Here is a 26,530-nt window from a genome sequence, read left to right as displayed (position 1 = left end):
TGTGCTTTTAGGAAGGGAAAAAAAACCAAATATCCCAAACTTAATAAATCACATACTGCAGAATCGCCTTTTAGCTGTCTGACAACACATTTAGGTAGAGTTTCTCTTTGCTCTATATCATTTTAACAGTGCTAACTTGTCTATGTAACTACACATTTGGTCATTTACCCACCTATCTAGCCCATAAACTTATCCATCCATCCATCCATCCATCCATCCATCCATCCATCCATCCACCTAACAATTTGTCTTTCTATTTATCTACCCAGGGCACAAACCAACCCATTCATCTATTCATTCACTCACTTAGCCCTTCATCCATCCAACAGCACATTCATCATCTACTCAAACATCATTTGATTATTAATCTAAAAAACTTCCTGAGTGTCTACTAATACACCTGTCTCTGCCAAGTCCTATAAATAGACAAATGAGATTCTAATCCAACCCACCTGGTCTAATATGAAAGCCAGGTAAGAAAATTACAGAGGAGGCATAATAATAGCTACCACTTAAATAGAAGGCAATCTTTTATGTACCAGATACTAGTGTAAGACCATAGCAGAAGAGGGGCAAAGAGATTGTAAGACTGTAAGAGGAGGTAGAGACTAGAAGGAAATAGTACACAGCAGGGTAGCTGCATGGATGAATGCATAGCAGATGATATAGCATGCACAAAACCCACAAAAGCTCAAGCCAGTCAGAATCCCATCATGAAGAGAGGTGGTAAGCACAAAGTCCAAACCCTAGCTAAGGAGTTGTTGGCAGTTGATATGTGTGGGAGAAAAATCAGTTTTCTCTAAGGGTGTAGTCCCTGATGGGACTAACCTGCTCCAGTAGAAGGCCACACAGCCAAGGGTATATGAGCAGCATCAACTATATTTGATGTGTTTGTTTTTAAAGGGAATATAAAGTGGGGTGGGTGGAGGTGTTTTGGGTGTTTGAGGAGTGGAGGGAAGGGTGAATATGGTCAAATTAAAGTGAGTGAAAATTTTAAGAATAAAAAGTGAAAATAAGAAGTAAAAAAAAAAAAACCTTACTTTTTAAACAATAGGGTATTACTTACATACCAGATACTATCCTAAGTAAACCACATGGACCACCTCATTTGATCATCACACTAGCCCTATGAGAAACTATTATTCTTACTTTACAGACAAGAAATGTGAGGTTCAAAGAAGTAACTCCCTAAGATTCACATAGTGGGTAAGTAGCATGGCTGATGGGTATTAGTATCCAGGCAGTCTTCCTTTAAGAGTCCATGTTACCAAGTATTGTTATATTTTCTTCCATTGTGAGAGTCTGATAGGGAGATGTGGGGCCACACAACTGGTGGTGGGGACAGAATATATGGTAGACCAGAATCTACCATGCTTGAAGTGTAGTCACAGAGAAGCCAGCCTGTGAGTGAGCATTTCAGGTATATAGAACTGTTTTATATGAGTGGGTAGTGAGTAAAGTACAAATGTCATGATATGGCAGAGGAACTTTGTCTCCATCCTAAAGGTCACAGGGAACCCCCCAAAGCCATATGAACAGATATTTATTCTAAATGGATGATCCTCAGAGCAGTGTAAAGAAAAAGTAAGAAGGGAAGTGGACAGTGTCCATAGAAGATAAAACAAGAGTCAAGACAAGAGATGTGGGGGACTTCTTTACAATGATCATGGGATGGGAAATAAGAGATAAATGTGAAGGGTGATTAAGACACAAAATCAATAGGTGACTTAAGTGTGAGCAACTAGAAATAGGCTTCAAAGTGTCCAGAGTGGGTAGCTGCTCAAGACAGCACAAAAAGAAAAGTGTGTGTGGGGAGGTTCCTTCTCTGAGCCTATGATAAGAAATCATTTAGTATTTAGTGTAAGGTAGGTATAAGGTGACACATTTCATCTGTTTTTTTTTTCTTACCTCAATGACCCTTTTAGAATTATGCCACACAATTTAGCATCTCAATTTTGTATGGCCTGTTTTATATGACATCCAGGTTAGATAGTGTTATTTAAGAGTATGAACTTCCACATCTGACTGCCTAAGGTTGAGACACAGTACTGTCACAGAGTGATTTTGAGCAATTTTCTAACACTTTGTGTTTCATTAGTCTGACATTCAAGAGATACACACACACACACACACACACACACACACACACACACATACACACACATACACACACAAACACACATACACACATAGACACACACACACATACATACACACACACATACATACACACACACATACACACATACACACACATACACACACACATACACACACAAACACACAGACACACACACATACACACACATACATACACACACATACACACACATACACACACACACACACACACACACACACACACACACACACACACACACTATAACTCAGTAATATGCCCTGTATTTTTAGCTGGTCCAATGGAATTTAGGTTTTTTGATTGTCTCACTCTTTTGTTTTTATTTCTAAACAATGTGGTCTCTGATGGCACAGACCATGGATATTTTAAACAGTGTCCTCCAGAGTTATCTCATGTGTATTAGGATGTGTATTAGGACTTGGTACACCACTGATACTGGATGCTCACATTTGTGTCTATTTTCTGAATGATAATATACTCTAAGAGATAGTGATGGCCCTCATCTGTTTTAATTTCACTGGGATATTCTGCTCAGTTTGTTTGTTTATCTATTGTAGGAAATTCCTAGTATCTGCAAGGCATGTCTGAGAGAAGGAGGAGTCAGTATACACAGAGGACATCCAGATGGTCAGAAATGAGTTACTGGAGAGATGACCAGAGTTTGACCTTTATATAGGTAATACAAAGTCACATGAGAACCACAAACATTGGATAGAAATGCAGCTCACAAATACATCTACAGAGTCAGGGTGACACTAGGGGACCTGGAAAATCACAGTGAGTGTGGGAGTGGGGGTAGAACTTCATGAAACAGTTTTCCAAAGAGTTGAACTTGCGAACTTGCGCATTTCCCCTACCCCCACCCCATGAGCCATTGTTGCTTTAGACAGCAGGCTAGAGAGCATGCATTGAAGTTTGAAACATTATTCTGGGCACTGTGAAGGGATGGATGGATTGAAGCAATCATAGTGAGAGAAGCTAGTGAGGTAGACACATTAGTGGTCTACCCTGGGAAGAGCCAAGGATAGTGAGAATATCTGACCATCAAAATGCCAAGATGTAGGCTTAGAAGAATTCCTGGCGATAAAACCTCATGTGGCTGATAAATAGGATAGAAAGCAGAGCCTGTCAATGAGCTGGAGATACAAGATTGGGAGCTGGTTGGCAGCTAGACAATGATTTCTACTTTGACTCAGAAATACCCAGTGGATGTCCAAGGATATATGATACAGTGCCAGGAAACTCTAGGGAGAGAGGCCTGAAGCAGAAGCCCCTTACCCTCATGGGCCTCTTCCATCTTCAGGCCAGCAAAATGATCCCCACTAGGTTATGTGGTGAATGTACAGAGGAAGATGAGTGTAGGCAGCATGGGGGCTGCATGCAAGGCACTGTCACTTGGCCACCCTGCTGGGATTGGAATGTAGGAAGACCTCGCTGGGATGTTACACTCGGTAGTCATATTTGGAAGAACGTGGGGGTGAAAGTTTGACAGTATTAAGAATCTTGTAGGCAAAGAAATATGTCAAAATATTTCATTTGGGGAGACTTAAGTCCAAAGCCAGAGTATAGCAAAATCAAGAGAGGGAAAGTGGTATCTGAATCTGAACCTCGATGATCTGTTTGCTTTTTGCTAGTCTTTCAGGACTGGTGAAAATTAGCATCTTGGGCTCTGGAACCACAGTCTGGATTTGTTTCTAAACTTATCCCAGCACCTTGGCCAACTCCTACGACCTCTCTGAACTTCATTTCCCACTTATGAAAACAAAACATCAACAGACTAGAAGCATCAACAGATCTATGCAATTATGATCATTAGAAGGGTGACGATCAGAACACTCAGTAGTTTAAACAGAAAATGAAGAAATTAGGTCAGTGTGTGAGTGTTATTTGCAGAATTGCTGTTAGCACATTGGTGACAGTTTTGGAATGAATTTGGTACAGTGTGTGATGAGTGTTCCTGTTGGTATCAGACAGTCTAATTCCTCACATAGGTATATGGAACAAAGTCTGAATAGTCCCCATAAAAATTGGTTGCAACACAAAATGAACTATAGATGATATTAATGCACTCTATGTTTTCTGGTTTTGTGGGCTTTTTGTTTAGTTTTGGCATGTTTTATCTTATTGTTTTTGTTTGTTGTTTTGATTCTTATTTTTGTGTTAGCAAGCATGCCTTCAAGAACCTGCTTGATTTCATGCCCTGACTGCCCTCAGTGATGGACTGTACTATAGACTGAAATAAACATTTTCTTTTCCTAAGTTGGTTTTGGTTATACTGTTCTATATCACAGCAGCAGAAAAGAAACAATAACAAACTCCAGTCTCAGACTCCAGGAAGTGAATTCCAACGAAGCACAACACTGAACTGCCTGAAACTTGGGGGCATAGGTATGGAATAGAGCACCCCCAAAACAGTAATTTGTAGAGGTTCTTATATGGGATGGGAGTGACTAATGACAGCTTCAACCATCAAGATGTACTGGTTAAGACACAAAAACTTATGTTGTCTTTCTTAATTTGCATTGAAAGTATACAGTGCTCTATGGTATCAGGCTAAAGGACAATCTAGGCTGCCTCACAACCTATTGCTTGCCTATTTCTATAGAGGAGACAGTCTAATGACTTCAAAGTAAAAAAGGAAGGGGTAAAATGAACTCTGGACTGCAGAGAGGCACTGACAACAAGGGCTTCTCATTGTCAGGAGCTCAGAAAAGAAAGGGTATGTGTTACTGTATAATGGCATGGCATATATCTTGGAGCATCCATTCTGGAACATCTGAAGTCTAGATAAAATTGGTAGATCCAGAAGCAAAAGAGAAAATGAGGATGGATATTTTGTAGTGAGCATGGCTAAAACTCCATTCATTGGAAATCAAGTGTGTCAGGGAAGGGCTCAGGGTTTAGATTTTATTAATGCCCAGATTATGTATAGCTCCACAATCAAAGAAGATTGGTTAATAGTGATTCAAGAATAATTCTAAACTTTAACTTGAGTATTTTGGGAATCATAAAAACTCTTATTTAAACCTCCATTGACATCACTGTTTGACTTTCAACTCTAGAGACCCTCCTCTCCACTACAAAACATGTACAAGGAAAGATGACAAAACATTTGTCATGTTTGGTTGATTTTTTCCTCCCTATTTCCCTTCCTTTCTCTTTTCTTGAGTCATCCAAATATAAATTAATCTCTTCATTAAGCCCCTCCTTTCATCCTTTGTAATCCAAGTACATTCTCTGCCTGCTCTCTAGTTTTGTTAAAAAAGGAAACACCTAGCAATAAGACATGTTTGGAGAGTAAGAAGAGAGCTTTACCGTCAACGATGGTGAACCCCCAAGAGGGAGTGTCTGGGGACATCTGTGTTTATGGAAACATCTGTGGCTGTAGCCTGTAAAGATCTGAGATGGACTCAACTCCAACTTAGAGACATAGGGAGCAGAAAAAATAGTCACTGCATTCATGACTGTGGAGGGCAAGGAGATGGTCCTGTCAAGCTCAAACCAGTGAAGGGCATATGATGGCAAGCAGGTGTTTGACCTCTGAGAACCCCTGAACCCAGGAACTGTAGGAAACAGTGGGACTCTAAAAGGATCCTGACACAGAGACTAAGCTGGGTTGATTTGCTCATTCATTATTCCAGTGTGTCAGTTCTATTAAACTTCTCCCTTTCAGGTTGCTATGGGTAGCATATTGGCTAGCAGCAGATTAGCAACAGACTAAATTGAGTAATGTTCCCATATTTATAAACAGAGCTGGAGTCAGAAGAATTCCATAGAAAGAATGAATTCACTGTGGCCTTCACTGTCCTTGAGGTATCTCTAGTCATGGGAAAACACTGTGGGTTAGTTAGGAAGAAGCAGGCCTGCAATGAATTTCTTTCTTTCCATTCTCTGCCTTACCTTCTTTTTCTTCCTTTCTCTCCCTTCTCTCCTATTTCTCCTCTGCTCTTCTTTAGCCCCATCCTTCCTTCACCTCATCTGTGAATTATTCTTATCAATCAGCAGAAACATGTCCATATACTACATATGTAAGTACAGATCAGCACCTCCAAGCTATGCATTGCCACAGGGTCTAAAGTTTGCTTTGTGGGGGTGAAATGGTGATCACATGACACCTGTTGGTTGTGTCTGACAGTTTTATAGACATGAGAGGTGATAAAGATACCCCCGGAAGAGGTGGAAACTACACGGAAGGCTCACTTTCTATGTACTCTCACCCTAGAAACAGAAATCCATTCCCTTCCTCCCTCCCAGAAAATCACACATTTCAGAAATAGCTACTGAGAAGGAAGTGAATTTTTTTCACAAGCTCACAGTCAGTGGTGACGTAGGTTAAGCCAGGCTTCAGAAAGAGCAAAATTGGAAGAACATATCTGACTTACAAATCAGTGGCAAAGGATCAGAAAATTTCAAGATATTCAATTCCATTTAATTGGCCACTTTTCCCATGTAGACAATCCCAGACTCACCTCTGCCTCTAACACATCTGCAAGGCTAAGAAACTTGTCAGTGATCTTATATGTCCAGTATGCTTACCACTCCTAGAGAACTCAAAGTGCATGCTCTGTCTCAGATACTAGCAGCTGATTGACTAGTCCCTGGGACCTACAGTAAGACTATGTTTTATCAATGATGATAGCATGACAAGGAAGTGCTACCATTAGCTTCCTGAAATCTCTGCATTCATGATGATAACGTGGTACTTTCCTTTCACTCTCGTTATATATACAATGGGAAAATTAATAGCTAGTTGAGAACATTAACTCTTAAGCCATTCCACTGTTTACATGAGAAGAGAAATGGTGGCATTAGATAAAATACATAAATTAAAGGCCAACTCCTAACAAGAAGATATCCTGGTAATGAAGAAGAATGGCTACATCAAAGCCTTACTGTGAGAGAGGGACATACAAGGACATACTGGTGGCTTCATGGCTGAGAAAAGGCTGGCTGCATAGATGATGCAGCACCATCATTTCTGAGTCTTCAAAGGCTGGAATAGGAACATTGCTTTTCAATGTTTTTCATCGCTCTTGCTCATGTGACTCTTTGAGTAGAAGCTAGAGTTGTCTTTGGGGGGGCATTTAGTTTCTTTTTTTCTGGTGGAAAACAAGTTTCCATGTCTTTCAACTTGAAGATGGTAGAAATTCCCTGGTCCTTATCATTGTTGTTGTCCTGAACTCCACAGTTAACCAAACCCAGAGCCCCAGTGTCAGGCATAAATTTAAAGACTAACATAAAGTACTGTTTGAATTGTGGAAAGATGGTGTTCTTTGTTTTTTCTTTTTGGTTTTTCGAGACAGGGTTTCTCTGTGTAGTTTTGGCACCTATCCTGGATCTTGCTCTGTAGACCAGGCTGGCCTTGAATTACAGAGATTCACCTGCCTCTGCCTCTCGAATGCTGGGATTAAAGGTGTGTGCCACCACCCAGTGAAAAATGGGGCTCTAAAAGATATTACTATAATACGGCTGATGCCTTCTTAGATTTGCCTGGAAAGATGGAGGTCATGACTGAAGCCTGTCAGTGAAACTGAGAAGACACAGAAATGGGAAGCAAAGTATGCCAATACAGTGACAGGTAAAGACTAAACAGAGATGGTCATGGGACCCAATTTTGAGGAATATATAATGATTCTTAATGATAATGCTAGCTCATACTCATGCTTTGCATTTTCTATCCCTCTGTTTAATTTCCTTGTAATATCTTCAATCCTGTGACTATATCTTAAGCAGAGGATAAGGATGGGAGGTTGAATCTTGGCAATAAAGGAAGTATCGGTATCCTTGTTTTCATCAGCAATGTGGTTTGAAAGAAAAATGCATACAACATAAGAAAAACTGTATTAGTTGCCCACAGGTGCCCAAGGAAACAGTCTGACAGAAGATAATAAGCGCTAATAACTGGCTGGGAAGGTTTGATGAGACATGGAGTAGGAAGGAGTCTCAAGCAGCAGAATCTGTGGAGTCTCACTGCTTTGGAGGCTTCGAGAGCAGCATGAAAAGCTGCATTTGACTAGTGGGTATTGAGGAAATGCAGGGGAGAAACGGTGAATCATTCATTATTTTACTGTGTTCATCTGTGTTCCTGGACTTCCCCAACCATGTTGAGGCCATCAGATATCATACAAAGTAGCTAATTCCGAGAAGACTTACTTCATCATAACCAGACTCCATGGCATAACAAGGGAGCAATAGGAATCACTGACCACCTTAAGAGCTGGTCTTCTCAAAACTACTTGCCAAGGAGGCAACACATGTCTCTCAAGCAATAGCATAAGGAACTCAAGGATCCTATTGGAAAAGTGCTACTGGACAATAGTTGACAGGAAAATTGCCTGGCCACATGGTAGTGAGGGGTCATGGGGTCAGCAGGATCTTCTAGGCAGTGCCAAGACTCACCTCCTTTTGATGGTCAGCATCACACCCAGGAGAATGATGATGAACATGAGGAGGCCAGCGATCACACCTGCCATCTTCACCGTGTTGTCCACCTGCTTCTCTGGCTCTACAGTGTTAGAGTTCTGAGTGGAGGCACCTTGAGAGGAAAATGGAAGGAGGAAGATGTTAAAAAGGCTCACACGTGACCAGGCAATAATGACAGTGACAACAGTGTCTACTTATTAAAGCTACCTATGTGCCAGGCATTGTGCTGAGAGCTTCAGATATATTGTTCTATGTGATCCCCTTTGAGAATTAATTCCTTAAGAGGTTGGGATAAGTATGATGTCCTCTCAGAGATGAAGAAACTGACATTCTAAGCAATCAGAAGAGTTTCTCATACTTGCCATGTGGGAGCATAAGGTTTTATTCTTTATGTTGCTTTGCTACGCATGTCCAAACCTTGGCTTACCATTTAGTTCTTGGGTTTATAGAATTATGTTTCAGATTATGTAATGAAAATAATAGCTTTATGTTAAAGTAACACAATTAAAATCACTGTGATCTAAGGGATCTTTTTGTTTTATTTTTCATAAGAAGCCAAGATGTAGGGAAAAAATAGTGGATTAAAAGGAATTGCCTTGGGTTCAGAAAACATGATGAATATTTCAATTTTGGCAGTTATGTAATACTATATGCTAACTTGTTGGCTCAATCTCTGGTAAAGGAACTAGCCACTTATTATGTCTTTAGGCCTGTGTGGGTGACTCAGGGCTCTAACTTGGGCAATCCTCACAGACAATTCAAAGACAGACATTGTTTTTCTAATTTTATATATGGGAAAAAACAAAAAGCAAAAAGCCCAAAAAATGAAAGGCCTTGCTAGAAGTCGCATGGGTGATGCTAATGTCAGGAGCAAGATCCCCCAGGTTGGTGACTCCAAATTTAGACCTTAGGGTGAGAAACCTTGAATTCAGCTTCAGAAGCCCCTAATCCCTCATCCCCCATCTTTAAATAACTGTTTTGCTTGCTCCTTACCAAAAGTAAGTAAGCAAAGGAAGTCAGAGGCCAGCTTCTTCATGTGTTTACTAAGAATGGAAGGCAATTTCCTGTTTGAGACATTCTGGAGGTAGTCCACAGGCTACCAGCATCCTAGGGCAATTTTCTCCTGCTGTCTTTATTTCCCCATCAGAATCACTTTTTCCCCTGGGAGGCAGTTTAAAGTCAGAAGCACCTTTTTCCAAACTCATCTCTACTTTTCTGCAACATCAGCACCAGTTCATCCTTCATCAGCCAATACACCTTCCGTGGCCTCCTGTGCCTCTGGCAGAGTTTCTCTGCCCTCTAAATTCTGATAACACTTTATAACCCTTTGCACATACCTCACAATACCTCTTACCACAATGTACTAGTATTATTAGTTGCTTGTTTTCACATCTGTCTTTTCCACTGGTCTGCAAGCTCCTTGCGGGTAGCATTATGCCTCTTTCATCTTAGTTTTCTATGTTAGCACAGATCCTGACTCATAAGAGGGGCTCACTAAATGTGTGTGGTTGTTTGGTATTTGGCTAAAGGGATGATGTCTCTGCCGGCACACATTTGTCCACATGGAACCAAGTTGAGTTTTCTCTTGCTTTCAGTCATGTATTCACAGAACTTAGCCTAGTGTTGAATTGAAAGGTTGCTTTTCAACACAGAACTGCAAATCTGACTCCCCAAATTCACTGCTGTTTAAGAGCAGGCCTCTGGCACATTGATACTTCTCTCATTTTTTTTTTTTTTTTTTTTTTTTTTTTTTTTTTTTGCTTATGAGTGTAGAGTGCATATTCTCTCCAGGCACTTTCCTCAAACTTTAGTTAACTTTGGCAAGCTGGTTTACTTAGCTGAGTGTCCTTGGTGGGAATGGGAAGCCTTCAAGAGCAGGTATTGTGCCCTTTTCATTACTATATGGCCAGTGTCTAGCAGAGGACTCCTCCTCATAGTCACTGTGATGGTTGTGGAATGACAGAAAAGTGTACAGGGCAGAATGATTTATTTATTCACTCAGTTATGTGTCTTAAGCTCCTGTGTGTCCAAGTGCTGGGTCCAAACTATAGTCTCTGTATGGTCAAAAAGCCTTTCCCTAGAAGTGGTTAAAGGTGACATATTTTATTCATCACTTCCACCATATATAGGCAAGACTAACCAACTCACCCAACCTTAGGGCTGTCTGACAAGGTTCCACCATTCTATAACCCAGTGACCTCTTGGTGCATGTGAGGATAGCCAGCACATGTTTAGTCAGGGAAGTCTTATATTGCATAGTGAGGTATTTCTGAGTGGCCCCTAAGTAGCCTCTATTTATGAGACTGAAGTTATGATTTCTAAGAAAAATCTAGTCTATAATGTACCAAGCCCAAAGGAAAGAGAGCACCTCAAATCACAAGGTTCCCCAATACTGACAGTGTTTATATTCAGAATTAGAGGAAAGGTTAACTCTAGATCTTTGATCATTGGTGGTGTTAAACTTTGCTTACTACCTGTTCTAGAGCCTGGGAGCTCAAGGCTGAGATCCCCTGAGAGCCTCTTCTTATGTAAGATCCCTGTTGTCACTGGTCTAATAAGATTTATGCCCCACTCCTTAGGTAAGTAAGTATTTGCAAACATCCACCAGTGGCAGGCATCTGGAGACATCATGATGAGCAAAACAGACAGTCCCTGTCTTCAGAGAGTTTACAATCACTGGTATTTGTAACCATGAGGATATACTTAATAAATCAATAATTAGTAATGGCAACTGTGGTGGCTTGAAAGAAAATGGCCCCCAAAGGGAGTAGTACTATTAGGAGATGTGTGTGGTCTTATTGGAGTAGGTGTGGTCCTGTTGGAGGAAGTGTGTCACTGTGGAGGCAGGCTTTGACATCTCATCTATGGGTAAGCTTTGCCCAGTGAGACAAAATTCCTGCAAGTCAAGATATAGGAATCTCAGCTTCATTCATCTCTAGTATCATGTCTGCCTGCATGCTGCCATGTTGTACCATGATGATAATGGAATATACCCCGGAAACTGTAAATCACCCCAATTAAATGCTTTTCCCCTTTTATAAGAGTTGCCATGGTCATGGTGTCTCTTCACAGCAATAGGAACTCTAATACAGCAACTTTCAGCTTTGTTATGGGTTTGGAAAGAGAGGCACATGACCCCTTGGAAAAGAGCAAAACAGGGAAATAAGTCACTTCTGGGAGGAAAGGGCCAGTAGGGTGAGCTCCAGGGCTATAGCTAGACAATGGCAGCCTACAGGAGCAGTTTGGGTCAGGCTGTGTAACTGGCAAGGAACCTAGTATATGGCAGAAATGTAGTGTTTAAAGGGTCAAAAAGCTAAGAAAGATGCTGGAGAGGGAAGCAGGAGCCAGTTCACACATGACACTGTACACAATGATGATGGTTTTGCTCTGTAGCCCAAGCAAAACAGATAGGCACCCAGGTAGATGAAAATAGTCACAAAGACTCCAAAACTAGCAGTGCAGATTTGGAGATGTAATAAAAGGGATAATTGCCTGAAATAAATATAGTGAAAATTGGTGATAGATGAAGTGAGGAGAATAAAGGAGAAAAAAAATCACAAGGGTGGCACAGGTTTTAATTCAGCTTCGAGGAACTGCACAAAAAGGGGGCTAGACTGAAACCATGCTTGAGTTTAGAGTAATTTGAAATTGAAGGTAGGTAGCTAAAAGTGAGTTTCTAGAGCTCTGGGAGGAAAGTCTGGCTTTAGATAAAAAGATCGGTTCTTAAATATCCACAGATGGTATCTGCAGCATGGGAGTTAATGCAATTACCTAGGAAGGGAATAGCAAGTAAAAGGAGAAGCAGGCCTGGAAGAGACACTTGTAGCTCAGTAGTGTCCAGTGGGCAGAGGCAGACAAAACTGCATACAGAACATGAGCATCCAGACAGGGAAAAGAACACGGCTGGGTATGGTGTCCTAGAACCAACAGAAGATGGATTTCCTGAAGCAGGAAATGATCAGCTGTGCCATATACTGTTTCCAGGGTAGGATCAGGTGCCATGCTCCAAGCGAAGGTCTTAGTTAAATGTTAGGAAGCCTTTGCCCAAAACCAAGTTCTTTCTGATAGGAGTCCCTTCAGCAGTTACCATGACCAACCAATAGTACTCACTTGAGGGCCACAGAGAAGCATCCAGATTGTGGGCAGTCATGTGAAACATGACAGCCCAATAATTTAGAAAAGTTCAGTGAGTTTAACCAAAAGGCCTCAGAGCTGAAAGCATGAACTCCATGGTGACTGTGCTTTTTCTGGTTCGTTCAGGCTCAGATATGACAACAAGAACATGCAGAAGACTCAACTTTCACTTAACCATTCTCTGAGATAATTTTCAGTAGTTGTTAGAGACTTGCTTTCCTGTTCATAAATGAATGGCATTGGCAATTCAAAGGCAGTAGACATATAGGAGAATGACTCTAGAGAAAAGATAAGACAAGATCTATGGGTGACACAAGAAGTACAACAGAGGGATAGGGACATGGGAAGTATCAGTGACACATCTGTTGGGAGTCAGCATTATGTGCTCAGGGCGGGCACTGTAGATGCTTGGTAATCAGAATGAGAGCTGAGTTCAGAGTTATAGCGAAGCACAACAAGGCTGGCTTCTCCTAGGGCTACCTACCAAGATGACCATCATTCCTCAGGTGCCATGATCTAGGTTGGTAAATCAAAGGCTGCCTATCTGACTCAGTGCCCCAGAAATCCAAAGAGGGATATTCCAAGAGGTAGGACTGGAAATCCTCTAGAGAATTGCTTAGCATAAATGCCAGTCCCTAACAGACTCTGTCTCTTACTCAGATGACTTTTGTTTTTTAGTGTGGGATTGGGAAAAGAAGGGGATTTGGCTGCTTTCTCTTCACCCTTGGCTTTCATAGGACCCAGTTTGAGCATAATCCAAGTAAATCAGAATTGGCAATGAGGCACCAGGTGATCAGTTATCTAATTAGATAAGCTTTAAGGCTCTCCTTGAGGCCCCTGTGTGATGTGGTCATCAAAAACAATCTTGTGAACTCAGCTTACTCATTCAGCTGTCTCCAACATGAGGCTACAGGACTGACCTTGAACCCCAGCCAGCTGTGCCCTCTGAGCTCTGAGTACTCCCAAAGGCTACATTAATTTTCTCAAAGCAGCAGTCACTTGCCTTTCCCTCTACTCTTTCCTCAAAGCTTAGAGTAGAGGTTCTCAACCTGTGGGTTGCCATGCCGTTGGGATCAAATGATTCTTTCATAGCCTCACCTAAGATCATCAGAAAACACAGTTATTTAAATTACAATTCATAAAAGTAGCAAATTTACAGTTATGAAGTAGCAACAAAAATAACCTTATGGTTGGGGGTCACTACAACATGAAGAACTGTATTAAAGAGTCACAGCATCAGGAAGGTCAAGAACCACTGGCATAGTCTTATCCCCTCCTAGACTTAGTCCCCAATCTACACATGACTTTCTGTTTTCTAGCTGTCTATTCTTGAATATAGAAACTCAGTACCTAATATAGAGTGCTTAGTTTCTTGGAGGCATCTCCCTACCCTCAATTTTACATCCCTATGTGAGGCTAAGGGCCATGTGTGTCTCCCTCCTGCTTTCTCCAATGCTACAAAGCAACTATCTCATTCTGACTTTCCCCAGGAATTCCTAAGACTTCTGTTGGCAAGGGCAGTGTTGGTCGATGCTACTCTGTACTCATCAGAACTCTCTGATGAATCTTGTCTAACTATACGTTCAACCACCTAAGAGAGATTCCTCAGGGGGTAAGGTAACTCAAGAGATTTGATATGTAGAAAGTGATTCAACAATCAAGAAACCAGCATCACCTTGGAGCCTATTAAAATTTCACTCACAGATTCTACCCTAGGACTATGGAAGTAGCAGTTACATTTTGATGAGGTCTCTGTGTGGCTCAAAAGCATGGCAAAATTCACAGATCACTCATCTCAAAAGTGCATTAGTCAAGACCAGAATGTTTCTATCTAGAGATTCTATTCCGATGAGATTCAGTTCTTGCATTCTGGTTAACTAACGGGTCATTGTAGAAGATGGAACACATTTGATCTCTTTTCAAAAGGTCAGAGTGTAGAATTGACTAGGGGACCACATGATGAAACAATGTGGAAGAGCTACCCACTGGAGCCTAATACTCTGTTTCTCTCATGTAATTATGCAACGACCTCATTTAGATTTTAACCAGGGATTCTTTACCCTTCACAAAGTAGTGACAGCCTGAAAATAGTCATCGTTCCCAAGATCCATTGAAGAGGTAGCCTTTCTGGGTTTGCTGGCTCCTATTCTACCTCCTGTTCTGACTTTCTTGCAATCTTGAATGCTTACCAAAGCCACCACCATCTTCAAGTCCACATATTCACTGGACCCTGATTTCTCTTTCACTGTCAGTTGACATGGTTTCCCCATCTTAACTTCATTAACGTTTATACTCTCGGTGCGAAGTCCTCCTGTCACTGTTAGTTCTGGGACTTCTATCCTGCCCTGCCACTTCCCAGGTTCCTCACAGAGGCAGAAACCATGTCACTTACTACAGTAAAAGGAGTTTTCCAGGGGCATAGTATACACCTTATCGAGCAGGGGAGACTACATGAACTTGGTGCCTCATTTGATATTGAAATGCTATGGTTTGATGATACTGGCCCAAAGCAATGTGCTTCAAATAAATCCTTGGCTTTCATTGCTAACCAGTCAAGTGATCTTGATCAAATCAATCAAACGCAATGTAATTTAATGTCCTCCTTTGTAAAAATTGTGAGAAAATCCTAAAATTGAAAGTATTTTTCTCAGGATCAGGTATTGCTTGACAAACTCTAAGGAACTGCACACATGCCGTGTCCTGATGCTACAATTCGGGAACTGGTTTCAGGGTGTCTGTAAGCTTTGGGAACTAGAGGCTGGGGCCACACCTCCTTGCAGTCTACTCCCTGGCTTTATCCAAGTCCTTAGAATAAAGCTAGGCAGAGTCCCCATCCCCAGAGTGATGCACTTGACCCTGCTCAGATAGGCAGGGCCCACATCAGGCTTACATCTGGATGACTTAATGGCACAATAACATAATTTGGCAACAAGGGATTAGAGATTCACCCTCAAAGCACTCTCACTGGCACCAGGCCCAACTGCTTGGCTGTACTTCAGAGAATTGTCCCTGTAAAGATATGCAGCAAAAAATAGAAGGCACAGATGAAGAACATCTAATTGTAATTGATAAAACCCAAGTAAATCCCAGTGGATGCGTAACCCACACTGGTGATCATTGCTGATGATAAAGAAAGGAGGCTGGCTCTTAGGGATGCAGTTCCTAAAAGCTACACTCTTTAAAACACACAGTGGCCTCTCAGCTATCCAAGGGCATATTATCCCCAGTGTGGCTTATCTTAGGCAAATCTTACTGTGCTGGCAGTTTACCCCTGTCTGCTTAATGACTTCTTTTGTTGAAGAGTTTCTCTGTCTCTACTTTGGCTTCGCGTGTATCTGGCACCCAGCAGTGAAAAACCTTTGTGAAACCCTCACTCTGAGCTGCTACTACTGTGCCAGGGAAGGTTTTAAGCATAGCAGGCATCTCTGATTAGGGATGTTTGGCCAAGTGGAGACAACAGGGAACAGATAAGGAAGCTGGGTAACTTCCCGGCTCTGCTAAAGTCAGGTATGCACTATATATGCGCTTGACTTGGCTGGAAGTGAATTCTCTAAACGATAGGCTATTTTAAGATGGAATTGAAGTCCAAGATAGGAAACAAGTTGGTGAGAGAGCATCTGGCTACTTCATTAGATTCAAGCCTCTAGACTTTACAAATTGCCTCCCAAAGCATTCAAAGTATTTGTAATTGTGATCATGAACTACTTTGGCAGCCTTTGAGGGTAGAAATTGTGGTGAACAGGAGGGGAGCGGGAAGCCTGGGGAGAAACAAATGTTATTGCAGACTTTTTTTTTTAATGAAAAAGATGTGTATTTCAGATTTTTTTTCCACTAGTGAGTGTGATGTTGATGCAGGGAAAAAGTATAGACTAGATGATTAAATCAGGTTCCCCCAACCCTTCCTACTCATAAAGGGAAGGGATGATAATTAGAAACCAGCACAGGTTCCACATCAGTCAGCAGCCAACCAGGAAAAGGGAGGCAACTCCAAACCTTTTAAAGGGAGCCACTGTACCAGGGGATTGGTACTCAGGATCAGAGGATACTGGGGAGTGGAGAGTGAAATTATCAGGAAGCTACTCCCCACCCCAGACAGGAGAAACAGAAGGTAGTGAATCAGCCAGAGGACAAGAGCTAGAACTGCAGGAAACCTTTGGGGGAATTAGACTCCCGGGACAGACACAAACTGACAAAGGAAGAGCTGAAGCTAAACCAGGGAGCTTCTCCAGGACTTTTCTCTTCCAGCTCTAATTGGGGTCTTCCTCTGGATAAGCCCAGAAGTCACAGGCATGATGGTCCAGGAGAGGAAGCCTGCAGGGAATACCTGGATGTCAAAGCAGGACATGATAATATAGAAGAACAGACATAGATTAGATGGGCAAAGGGCCAACATGGGCTCTCTATGAGTGCGTGATCCCATATTCCACTCCTTGCTGCTTTTGAGTTGCTTGGATGTATATATCTGAAGAATGTCTCCTACTGTGTTTTGATTTCAGCAAAGTCAGGGCCGCAAAGAAGAAATATGATTGGCTTGTATGGTAGCTACATGTTACACTGGGGCTTTCCAGAAGATGGCAACATAAGAGTCGATAGGAGCAGGATTCATGACAACATGTAAAACACTAATATAATTAACTATAAACTGGACAGTCGAGTTTAAACTACAGCCATGTGTTAAGCCTGTTACCTCCAATTCCCTCTTTGAGCCTTACTGAAACTCTGAAATATGTTCTGCTATCATTTCAAAGATGATAAAACTGAAGCTCCAAGAGACCAGGTAACAGCAGCTGACAGCAAAGCCTACAAAACCTGGAGGTCGGATGCCGAGCTTCTTCTTATTAAACTGCTACTCTATTCTGCCACTTCTTAACTAAATAGAGAGAGAGCTTGCTCAGCCCCAAACTGGCTGTTTTCCGTCAGATACCTAGAAGCTAGGGGGAGATGATACTAAGGAAATCAAGAATCTTATTTCAACCAGCTAGATCAAACCAACTCTGTATAAATACCTGCCACAGGTATTTGGGTCTGCCACCTGCTATACCGAGCAATTCCATTTCATACCTTCCTTTGCTTGAAGATTCTCTCTTTGTGCCCTCTAACCAGCACACCTTATTCTAATATCCAAGGGATTGATGAACATGTCATGTGAATCTTGTTATATGAGCTAAATTATACAGGCTTTGCTCAAGTGATATTTAAACCTGACCTTTTCAACTTAACTTCTCTTTTCCTTTTCACTTCCCTTGTATATCAACCACCATTTCAAAGTGCCTAATATTCTGACTTTAGTTTCATTATTAATCTCTGGGCTTTCTTACTAAAACCTTTCTTGATATTTAGCAACCAAAGCACCTCATTTTAATCCATAGAGAGACATGTTAGCTCAAGTTTAGGTGAGCACTTTCTGTGTTGTTTCCAATACCCATTATTTGAGGTTGGTGTCAATTTTTTTTTATATTGCTATATGCCCTCCCCCCACCACCACCACAGAACAGAACCTCCTCACTCAGTGGATTGGGTTGATAATGGAGTACTTAAGAAGGATTATTCTATTCTTCTTTCAAGTGACATCACCTAAGATGTTTTGCAAGTAATAAATAAATTGCCTCAATTCATCATATGACAGTAATTGCATTTAGCCAAGATTTAACTTGGAGTCAATGTCAGGTAGCTGGAAAACACCACAGAGACAAAGTTTTTCACAGATAGCTCTACACTTGCTGCAGAAAGTAATTTAATAAGTCTTGAGTTAGGTGTAAAGCAGATGCACATTTCTAATATCATACACTCCTTCAACATTACCTAGCCAGTCCTAAGAGGTTAAAAGTGACTTCATCATAGCCTGTACAACTAAATCTGCTAAATAGTGCTGACAGAGGTGCCCTCATTTTCAGTCTTAAATGGAGGTTAGCACCCTGTGAGATGAGGATCACTTTAATTGATTGTTTGAAAGCCCTTTGGCCACTCAAATAAATTGCTCCCCTAGTGCTGATTCTGCTTCATCTCATGCATCTCCTGACTTCGTGTTTCTAGGTGGACTTTGTTTTGCATAATGAATGTTTTCCACAGGTCAGATTCTAACTTGGTTGTGAGTGGCTCTATAAGATGGTGCAATGAGGTAGGTCCTTAAGAGACTCTCTTCTGCATGCAAGAAAACGCCTCTATCACAAAATATTTTTCATGTATTAAAATTCAGCACTTGACTTTCTTAAAAGTATTCATATGCAGTGGACTCTGTACATAAGTATGATTGACACCCCCCTAGAAGAGCAAGGGCTGGAAATACCTTATATCTCCAGATGACTCCACCTGTTCTTTTGAGTCCTGGAGAGGTCTAGCCTACCTGCATTGCCAAGACCCAGGAACAAATTTAGAGAACAGATTTGATCTGCTGCCAGAACAAGACCTAAGCTAAATTACAATTGGGTACAAAGCTGTTTCCAAAACCAGGAAGAAGATACACTTTGTAAACTAGGTTCACAAAGGTCAAGTTATAGTCAAAGTTAACAATTAGGATGTAATGAAGAGGAGCTAAATCCAAAGCAGGGGTCAGGCATCAGCCTTTGCCTTAGATTTAGGATCTGGCAGTCTGTATCCATGGAGAGAGGTCAAATGCTATCTAGAGTTATGCTTTGACCTTGATCAGAAACAAAATTTAGATCAGGGTCATGGACTTAGAGTACTCAAGTAACCTCCAAATGGATTATACTCATTAGCACCAATTCAACCCTCAGTCACAAAGGGGAGGTCCTAGACATTTCCTGGATGTGGCCTAACCTGAGAGATGCTGTAATTATAGCAATGATAGTAGGTACTATGAGGTGATGGACATGAGAGTTAACGAAGAAATAATCCTGCCATCATGGGAGTCACTTCTTGGTGGGAAAGGAAATTGTAAACTGAAAATGTTCTCACATACTGGATGCTCACACAGAAATATGTCTTGGAAGATTGCATGCACAGTTCTGTTTATGCAAAACTAGACTACACACTTGATTTCCACATGTTGTCTGTGGTGTCACACACATGGCAGGCAACCCTGCCACAGTCCAGCATCTTCCTCTTTCTTATCCCCACACTGGTGTCCTATGGTTCTACAAGAACTGCCTCTTGCTTGCAGTTCATTGAATCTGTTCATTGAACCATGGAGACCAGAGTTCAAAGCCATGTAGCTATCACCAACAGGAGAACCCACAGCCTGCACTGGGGATTAAGACTATAGTGTAAAGAACAGATGTAGGAGGGAAACCACACACTTTAGGATGCCCTGCAGCAAAGCAGTAGTCCCTTTAGACTTTCTCAGGCAGCTGGCATGAGAGAGCACATTGCCACAGTGAGTTGGTTATAATTCTTGCTATGAAATTGAGCATGGAGCCAGGGTAACTGTGCAGCAAGTGAAGCCCTCCTAGGATCAGTGTAGGATAGTACAAAAGCCAGCTAGGAATGGTTTGTAGGCTTTATAACCTCAGGGCATGGAAAGCAAGTGACCTATGTCTTGACTGTAAAGCAAAGGCTGAGGCGGGGAAGGCCAATAGCAAATCCCATGACTAGTGACATGTGGATGGCAGAAACTACACCAGAAAGGTAAGAGTCTGAGCCATGGAGAGGAGACTAGTTTAGTTAAATGTATAATATAACAAATGAAGGTACACCAGAGGAGAGATGGGTAGGTCACAGAGACTTTTTCATATATTGATGCTTGGTTGTGATCTCTTCACAGGGGAGATCTCTCCACTTGAGATTCAACCACAGACCACTGCCCCAAGGTCAAGTTCATGGTGTTGTTAAGCATATGAGCTTTTACAGCTATGATAACAATGTGGTAGCTTAAAACAACAGAGATGGATTCCTATACTTCCAGAGACTAGAAGTCCAAAATGGACATGCCACTAGGGACACATTTCCCAGAGATCATGAAGCCTTTTCCTCATTTCTTCTTGCTCCTGGTCTTCAGTCCTGGGATTCCATACCTTGAAGATGGACGATTCTAGCCTAGACTATCATTGCACTGTTTTTCCTGAGTGTGTCTTCATGTGATACTTGCCTCTTCTGTTGTACTAGCTTAAGGTCTACTTTCTCACTTCACTTTAACTAATCACATTGTGGAGATATTTCTTGCTAAATAAATATATGCTCACAGTTACTGGGGGTTGCCTCTTCGACATATCTTTTGGGAGACACAATTTGACATACCACTTAATTGAGTCATGATGCTACAAGCAGCCCATTGATGGGATGTAGACAGGATAGGGATCTTAGAAATTCACTAAGTAAAGGGCAAACACTGTCTGAGGTCATGGCCCACTGACAGCATACCAAAAGAGAAGAGAGAACTTCTTGCCCACACACAGTCTAAAGAGAATATGGGCCTTCAGGACAGTTAAGATGCCCTGGTTTTCTGCTTGAACAGCATCGCAAGGTGCACTGGGGACAAGGCTCTTATTCAAAAGCAAGTTCTTTTATTTTTCTAAACAACTCTAGACAAATCCCTCAAGGGATGATTGTGCTACCTGACTCAAAGGAGCAGGAAGTGGGAAAAGAGACCAAGAAATATCTGCCAGCTGGGGAAGCTTAGTCCAAATTACGCCTCTGCAACATGAAGTTTTCAGTAGGCATCAGAGGACTTGGAGAAGAGAGAAGGTACCCTGAAGAGAGGGAGAAATCCATAACAAGGATTAGAGGAAGTGTGAGCAGGATCAGAGAGGGGAGCCAGAAAACAGGCAGCATGGAATTCAGATTAGCTCAACTAACCCAAGTGAGGGTGATAAAGCAGCAAGGAGCAGGGGAGCAATTGTTGAGATTCCAGTCAAATTCACCATGAACGTGTTTCCTTTTTTTCTAGCCCATGAATCATGGCTTTTAAAAATGGAAACACTGAATCAGTGTGTTTTGGATTAAAACAGATCTATTCCCTTTCCCCAAAGGAAGGGTGAGAATCCAGCTCTTCTATTAGTAGAGGTGGTGGGCTAATGAGAGTAGAGGTGGGCCTAGAGCTGAGAGAATGGCCAATGCTGGTCACACTGACACACCAAGTCTCTCCCCATGACTCTGCTCACACATGACTTCTTGGCTCAGCAGGCCCAGCACAAGTGGGAGGCTTGGTATATTAGACCTTGAAGAGTTCTTAGTAGGCTGAAAAATCAGTGCCCAGGGACTCACAATGGTTCTCACAAAATTGGGAAAAAACCATGTTGGGTAAGATGTATGAAGTGTCACTATGTAGAGGCAGAAAGAGGGACAGGAGGACAGACACAGTACACTGTGTCTGGCACATGCTTTATTAGCCTTAACCTCTTACCCTTCGATATGACTGTACATGCATGAGGCTAAGAGCAAAACCACTTGCATATTTGCTGAGAAGAAGGAAAAAGTTGACAGAATCTAAGCAGCTCCAAGATAAGCTTAAGCTATGGGTGGGTTGTGCCAAGTAGAAGCATAACCCTCACTCAGGGCTGGAGGCAGCTGACCATTTCCTGTAGATTCTGAGATAATAGGCTTTGCAGATCCCCCATAGGTTTAGACAGACAGACCACAGGAGGGCATGCCAGCAAAGGAAGACAGGAGGTGAGAAAGGCAAGTACTTATGTGATCAGTATGGAAGAGATAAAAAGAGCAAAGGAGGAAATAAAGTCAGAGAGATGAAGAAGGCAGAGACTAGGTGTCCATCCCACAGTGCAGGGGAAGCTGGGGGCATGTGTTAATCAGGATCTGACTCTTCTTTTTGAAGGATCACTTGGGCATCTGTGGGGAGGACCCACTTGAAGAGGAGGAATGGGAAGATAGCTCTACCAACCAGAAAGGCACAGCACTCACTGAAGTAAGACTTCAGTAGTCTCAGACAGAGCACTGCCGAGAGGAAGGAGAGAGACCCAGGAGCCATCCTAGAGGCAGCATCCTCCAGACGTGATGGCAGATATCAAAGATGGAGAAAGAGAGGGGAGATGGACAACACCGGGTTTTTGAATCTGAATTTGATGGTGGTTTGAGTACAAGACTATGGCCTGATTTCTCCTTGGCCTGACAGGAATACCCCACAAGTGAAATGGCGTCATGAAAACCTCAGCCATAGACGTTCCCCCAACTAACTGCTGTTTCGAAGGCAGAATGAGCATTTGAGTGCTACTAGACAGAACTCAGTATGTCTTGTCTGGACAAAGTCTACATATTCAGTTGAGAGGTTGGTAAAAGAAAATGCAGCAAAAATAATGGGCCAACTGCCTCATTTCTTGTCATACTTTGAATAGACCACAAATAAAGACAGTGTCTGCTTGACTTCATCAAGTTCTGGAGTCCCACATGCGGCCTAAGAGCAGAACCAAAGAAAGCCCTCTTCATTCAGTATCTCTGACCGGCTACTGGGGTCTCTGACCTTAACCTGCAGGCACAGTCCTGGTGTTTGCTGATAGCAACTAAGAAACAGGTTGAATGGAGGGGTGTGAGGTCCAAGGGATCTTAGCACTATGTCTCCTTAGCTCTTTGTCCTCACCTCTTGCCCTGGGTGACAAGTTGGGCTTATTGTGCAATTGGGGTCCAGCATTTTAGCCCTATCTCAGCTTCATTATGTGCCAGGATTTATGAGTGCTATTTGGCTCTTCAGATGCCTCTAGCCAGAGGCCTTGATAGTTACGACCTCCCTCCCTCTTCTTCACTTGTCCCAGAAATCCTAGCTGCTGCCTGGCCATAGCTGCTGCTTGCCCATTTGCCTGGCCCTTTCTGGGTCTCAGTTTCTTCTCTATAAAACGGGTTTAGGTTTTCATAACAGCAATGTATGTGTAAGATAAGGGAGACTATCTCCCTTGTTCTCTCTACAGTTAGGCAATGTTAGTATTTCTGTTCTGCAGATAAAGAAATGGAACAACAGCTCTGAAATCATGTGGCCTTTGAGACACAGCCCTAAGTCACTCTGCTGGAGCATCTCCAGGACTTGGCTCATCATAGGTGCTCACTAAGATTGGCAGATGGTGTGGTGAATAAACTTGGGACTGCCTAGAGAGGCCTGGGTTTGAATCCTGGTACCATCCTTTCCAAGTTCTGTGATCTTTCTTTTTTAAGTCACTTAAGTTTCAGACACCTGAGCTGTAAAACCAGAACAGCACCTGACTTAGTAGAGATTTGGGAAATTTTACATGAGCTCATAAAGTGAAACGCCAAGCATTTTCCCATAACATGTATGAAGCATGGGACATACATTATTCACTTTGTTGCTTTTATTTTTATCATACTGTCAGATTTCCTTGATACCATCAGCCCCCTAGAACTCTCTGGCTGGTCTCCGAAGCTGAGATCTTCCCAGAGTCTGCCTCTCCTTTCCTCACCAAGCACATCCAGAATGGTGAGTATTCAGCATGCAGCTTTGCCCAGCTCTGCCTCCGGCTCCTGTTCTCATACCATCTGTTTGCTGCCACCAGCAGCATGAGCTCCATGGGTGAGCTGTCTCAGCCTCAGGGGTTTCAAGGCTGCAGGGCCCAGTCAGTGACTCTAGGAGGTAGCTGTTATGTCTCATTGTCTTTATTCTGCCCACATAGTCTTGTTCCAAAGCCCACAGCTCTTTGTACCTAGGCTTAGGATGTTCCTGAAACACCATTATTCTAAGGACTGTTGCTGAGCACCTCCAATTAAGTATCATTGGAACCTGAATCTTGTCACATAGCAAGACCCCAATGAAGAAGCAATAGTAATAACTTTAGCATGAGATACACAGAAAAGAAATGAGTGCCAAGGGAAGTCTAGCCAGTATTCTCTCAGTACCTCCTAGCCTTGGCTAGGGCTACATCCATGTCTCCAGTTGTACCTCATCATGACTAGACCAGCCAGACCAGAACTCAACTGCTTTGTAAATGAGGAATCTGGGCTTCACAAAGGTGGGGCTATTTTCTTAAGGTCCTCCGGTTAAAACAAATATATTTTGGGCTTCAGGAGAAGGCTTGGGCTAAAGTCCTTCTTGTGAACAAATTAACAATGGGCATTGATCATGGCCTAGGCAGTGAGAACAAAATGTTATTGGAGATCAACCTTTAATTCCTCCACTCTGGCCTCTGACTGGGTACTGACCATGTCCACCTGGGTATAGAGGCAGAAGCCTGGTTGAGATAGAAAAGGGTGGAGAGATGAGGCATTCTTTCTGCACTGGTGGGGCTGGACTAGATAAGTTCTTGCAGGTGAAATGTTAATGGACTAGTCAGTTGTCCACTGTATTCTCAGGTCAACCTTCAAGAGAAAAATGTCCAGGCTTGGCCAGGGAAGATTTGCTTCATTTTTTCTTCATGGGAAATTCTCAGGTCTCTACTTAATACATCCTCACATGCACTTTGAACAACCAAACATATTACTGAACAAATAGAAACACCCATGAATAGTTACAGAACCTGGATTCTCTTCATTTGCTTGTTTCCTCCCTAAGAAGGGACCAAGACGGTAAAGGCACATTTCATCTGTACATTTGTGCTGTCCCAAATGGTACTCACTGAGCCATGTGTGATATCATCTCATACTTGAAGTGAGGTCAAGGAACTGAATTTTAAGGCTATTTTATTTCAATTATTTTAAAATTTAGAATGGATGCAATGAAAAGCATGTTTACATGCTGCATATAATTTTTGTCTGTGTGTGTGTGTCTGTGTTTGTGTGTGTGTGTGCGGTGTATGTGGTATGTGTGTACCTGGTGGTGTCAGTGCATATACACGTGTGTGAAAGAATGTACTTATATAGGTTTCTTTGTAGAGGCTGGAGGTTGATATTGGTGTCTCCCTCAATTGTCATTAACTAAGGTTTTTTTGAGACATGGTCCCTTTGGAATCTGAAGTTTCTAGATTCAGCAAGTTTAGCTAGCCATTGAGCTTCAGGGATCTACCTTCCTTTACTTCTTATTACTGAGATTATGGGAGTGAGCTTCTCCAATCAGGTTGTCATCTCAGTTCTGGGGACACAAATTCAGGTCCCTATGCTTGTATGGCAGGCTCTTTACTGACTAAGCCATTTCTTTTGCCCTCAAGTTTAGTATTACTTTCATTTTAACTGTTTAAAACATAGCATCTGAATCAAGACACACTCTAAATGTAAAAAAAAAATCAGCTATCAAGTGGTACAAAAACAAGAATGTGAAATATCTTCCATTTAATAGTTTTGTAAAATATTGATTACTTATTAAATGGTATTTTGGGCATGTTAGATGAAATAAGTTATATTATTAAAATCAATTTCAAGTTTCTTTTATTTTCATAATGGGATTTCAAACATTAGAAATTATATCCACCAATCAAATTATATTTCTATTGAACAGTGATGCTCTGGAGCTTTTAAAAAGCTATTTGTAGAGGGTTATTTTGTTCCTTAGGGGACATCTGAGAATGTCTGGATATATTAGGTTGTGACAATTGGGGTTGACATGCTAATGACTTCTTGTGAGTAGAGGAGGGGAGTTCTCTAAACATCCCACAGTATGTAGGTTTGACTGCAGCCATTAAGAACAATCCAGCCCCAGATGTCAACTGTACCACGGCCAGAAGCCTTGGTCTGGAGTAGGGATTCCTTGAAGGGAGCCTAGTGATTCAGGGACACCTGAAGAATTAACTGGACAGAGACACTCACACATTAATAACACTTAGTTCTTTTTATTCACCCTGGAGATAGGTCTGATTAATCCCACTTCTCCACATGAGGAGATCAAATTCAACAAAGAGTAACTTACCCAAATCACCAGACCAGAAAGTGGCCAAGTTGAGAGCTGAAATCATTCTCCACCCATTGAAAAGCCTATGCCATCCATGCTACATCAGATGGCTGAGCATATCACCATGCTGGAGCTGCTATGGAAACAGCCACCTGAACTTATAG

At 42.0% G+C, this 26,530-nt stretch overlaps 1 protein-coding gene across 13 annotated transcripts in view; it reads right to left on the bottom strand.

Moving 5' to 3' along the window:
- Ptprt (protein tyrosine phosphatase receptor type T) overlaps positions 1-26,530 on the bottom strand; it is a 1,144,051-nt gene that overhangs the window by 167,919 nt on the left and 949,602 nt on the right. For all 13 annotated transcript variants that reach the window (XM_036185148.1, XM_036185155.1, XM_036185146.1 and 10 more), the window contains one exon: positions 8,540-8,675. In XM_036185148.1, the coding sequence (XP_036041041.1) occupies positions 8,540-8,675 (136 nt within the window). The remainder of the gene's footprint in view (positions 1-8,539; positions 8,676-26,530) is intronic.

The sequence above is a fragment of the Onychomys torridus genome, chromosome 4 (assembly GCF_903995425.1).
Source record: "Onychomys torridus chromosome 4, mOncTor1.1, whole genome shotgun sequence".
Taxonomy (NCBI): Eukaryota; Metazoa; Chordata; class Mammalia; order Rodentia; family Cricetidae; genus Onychomys; species Onychomys torridus.
The sequence above is the reverse complement of the archived record's forward strand: the minus strand, read 5'-3'. Positions and strand labels throughout refer to the sequence as shown.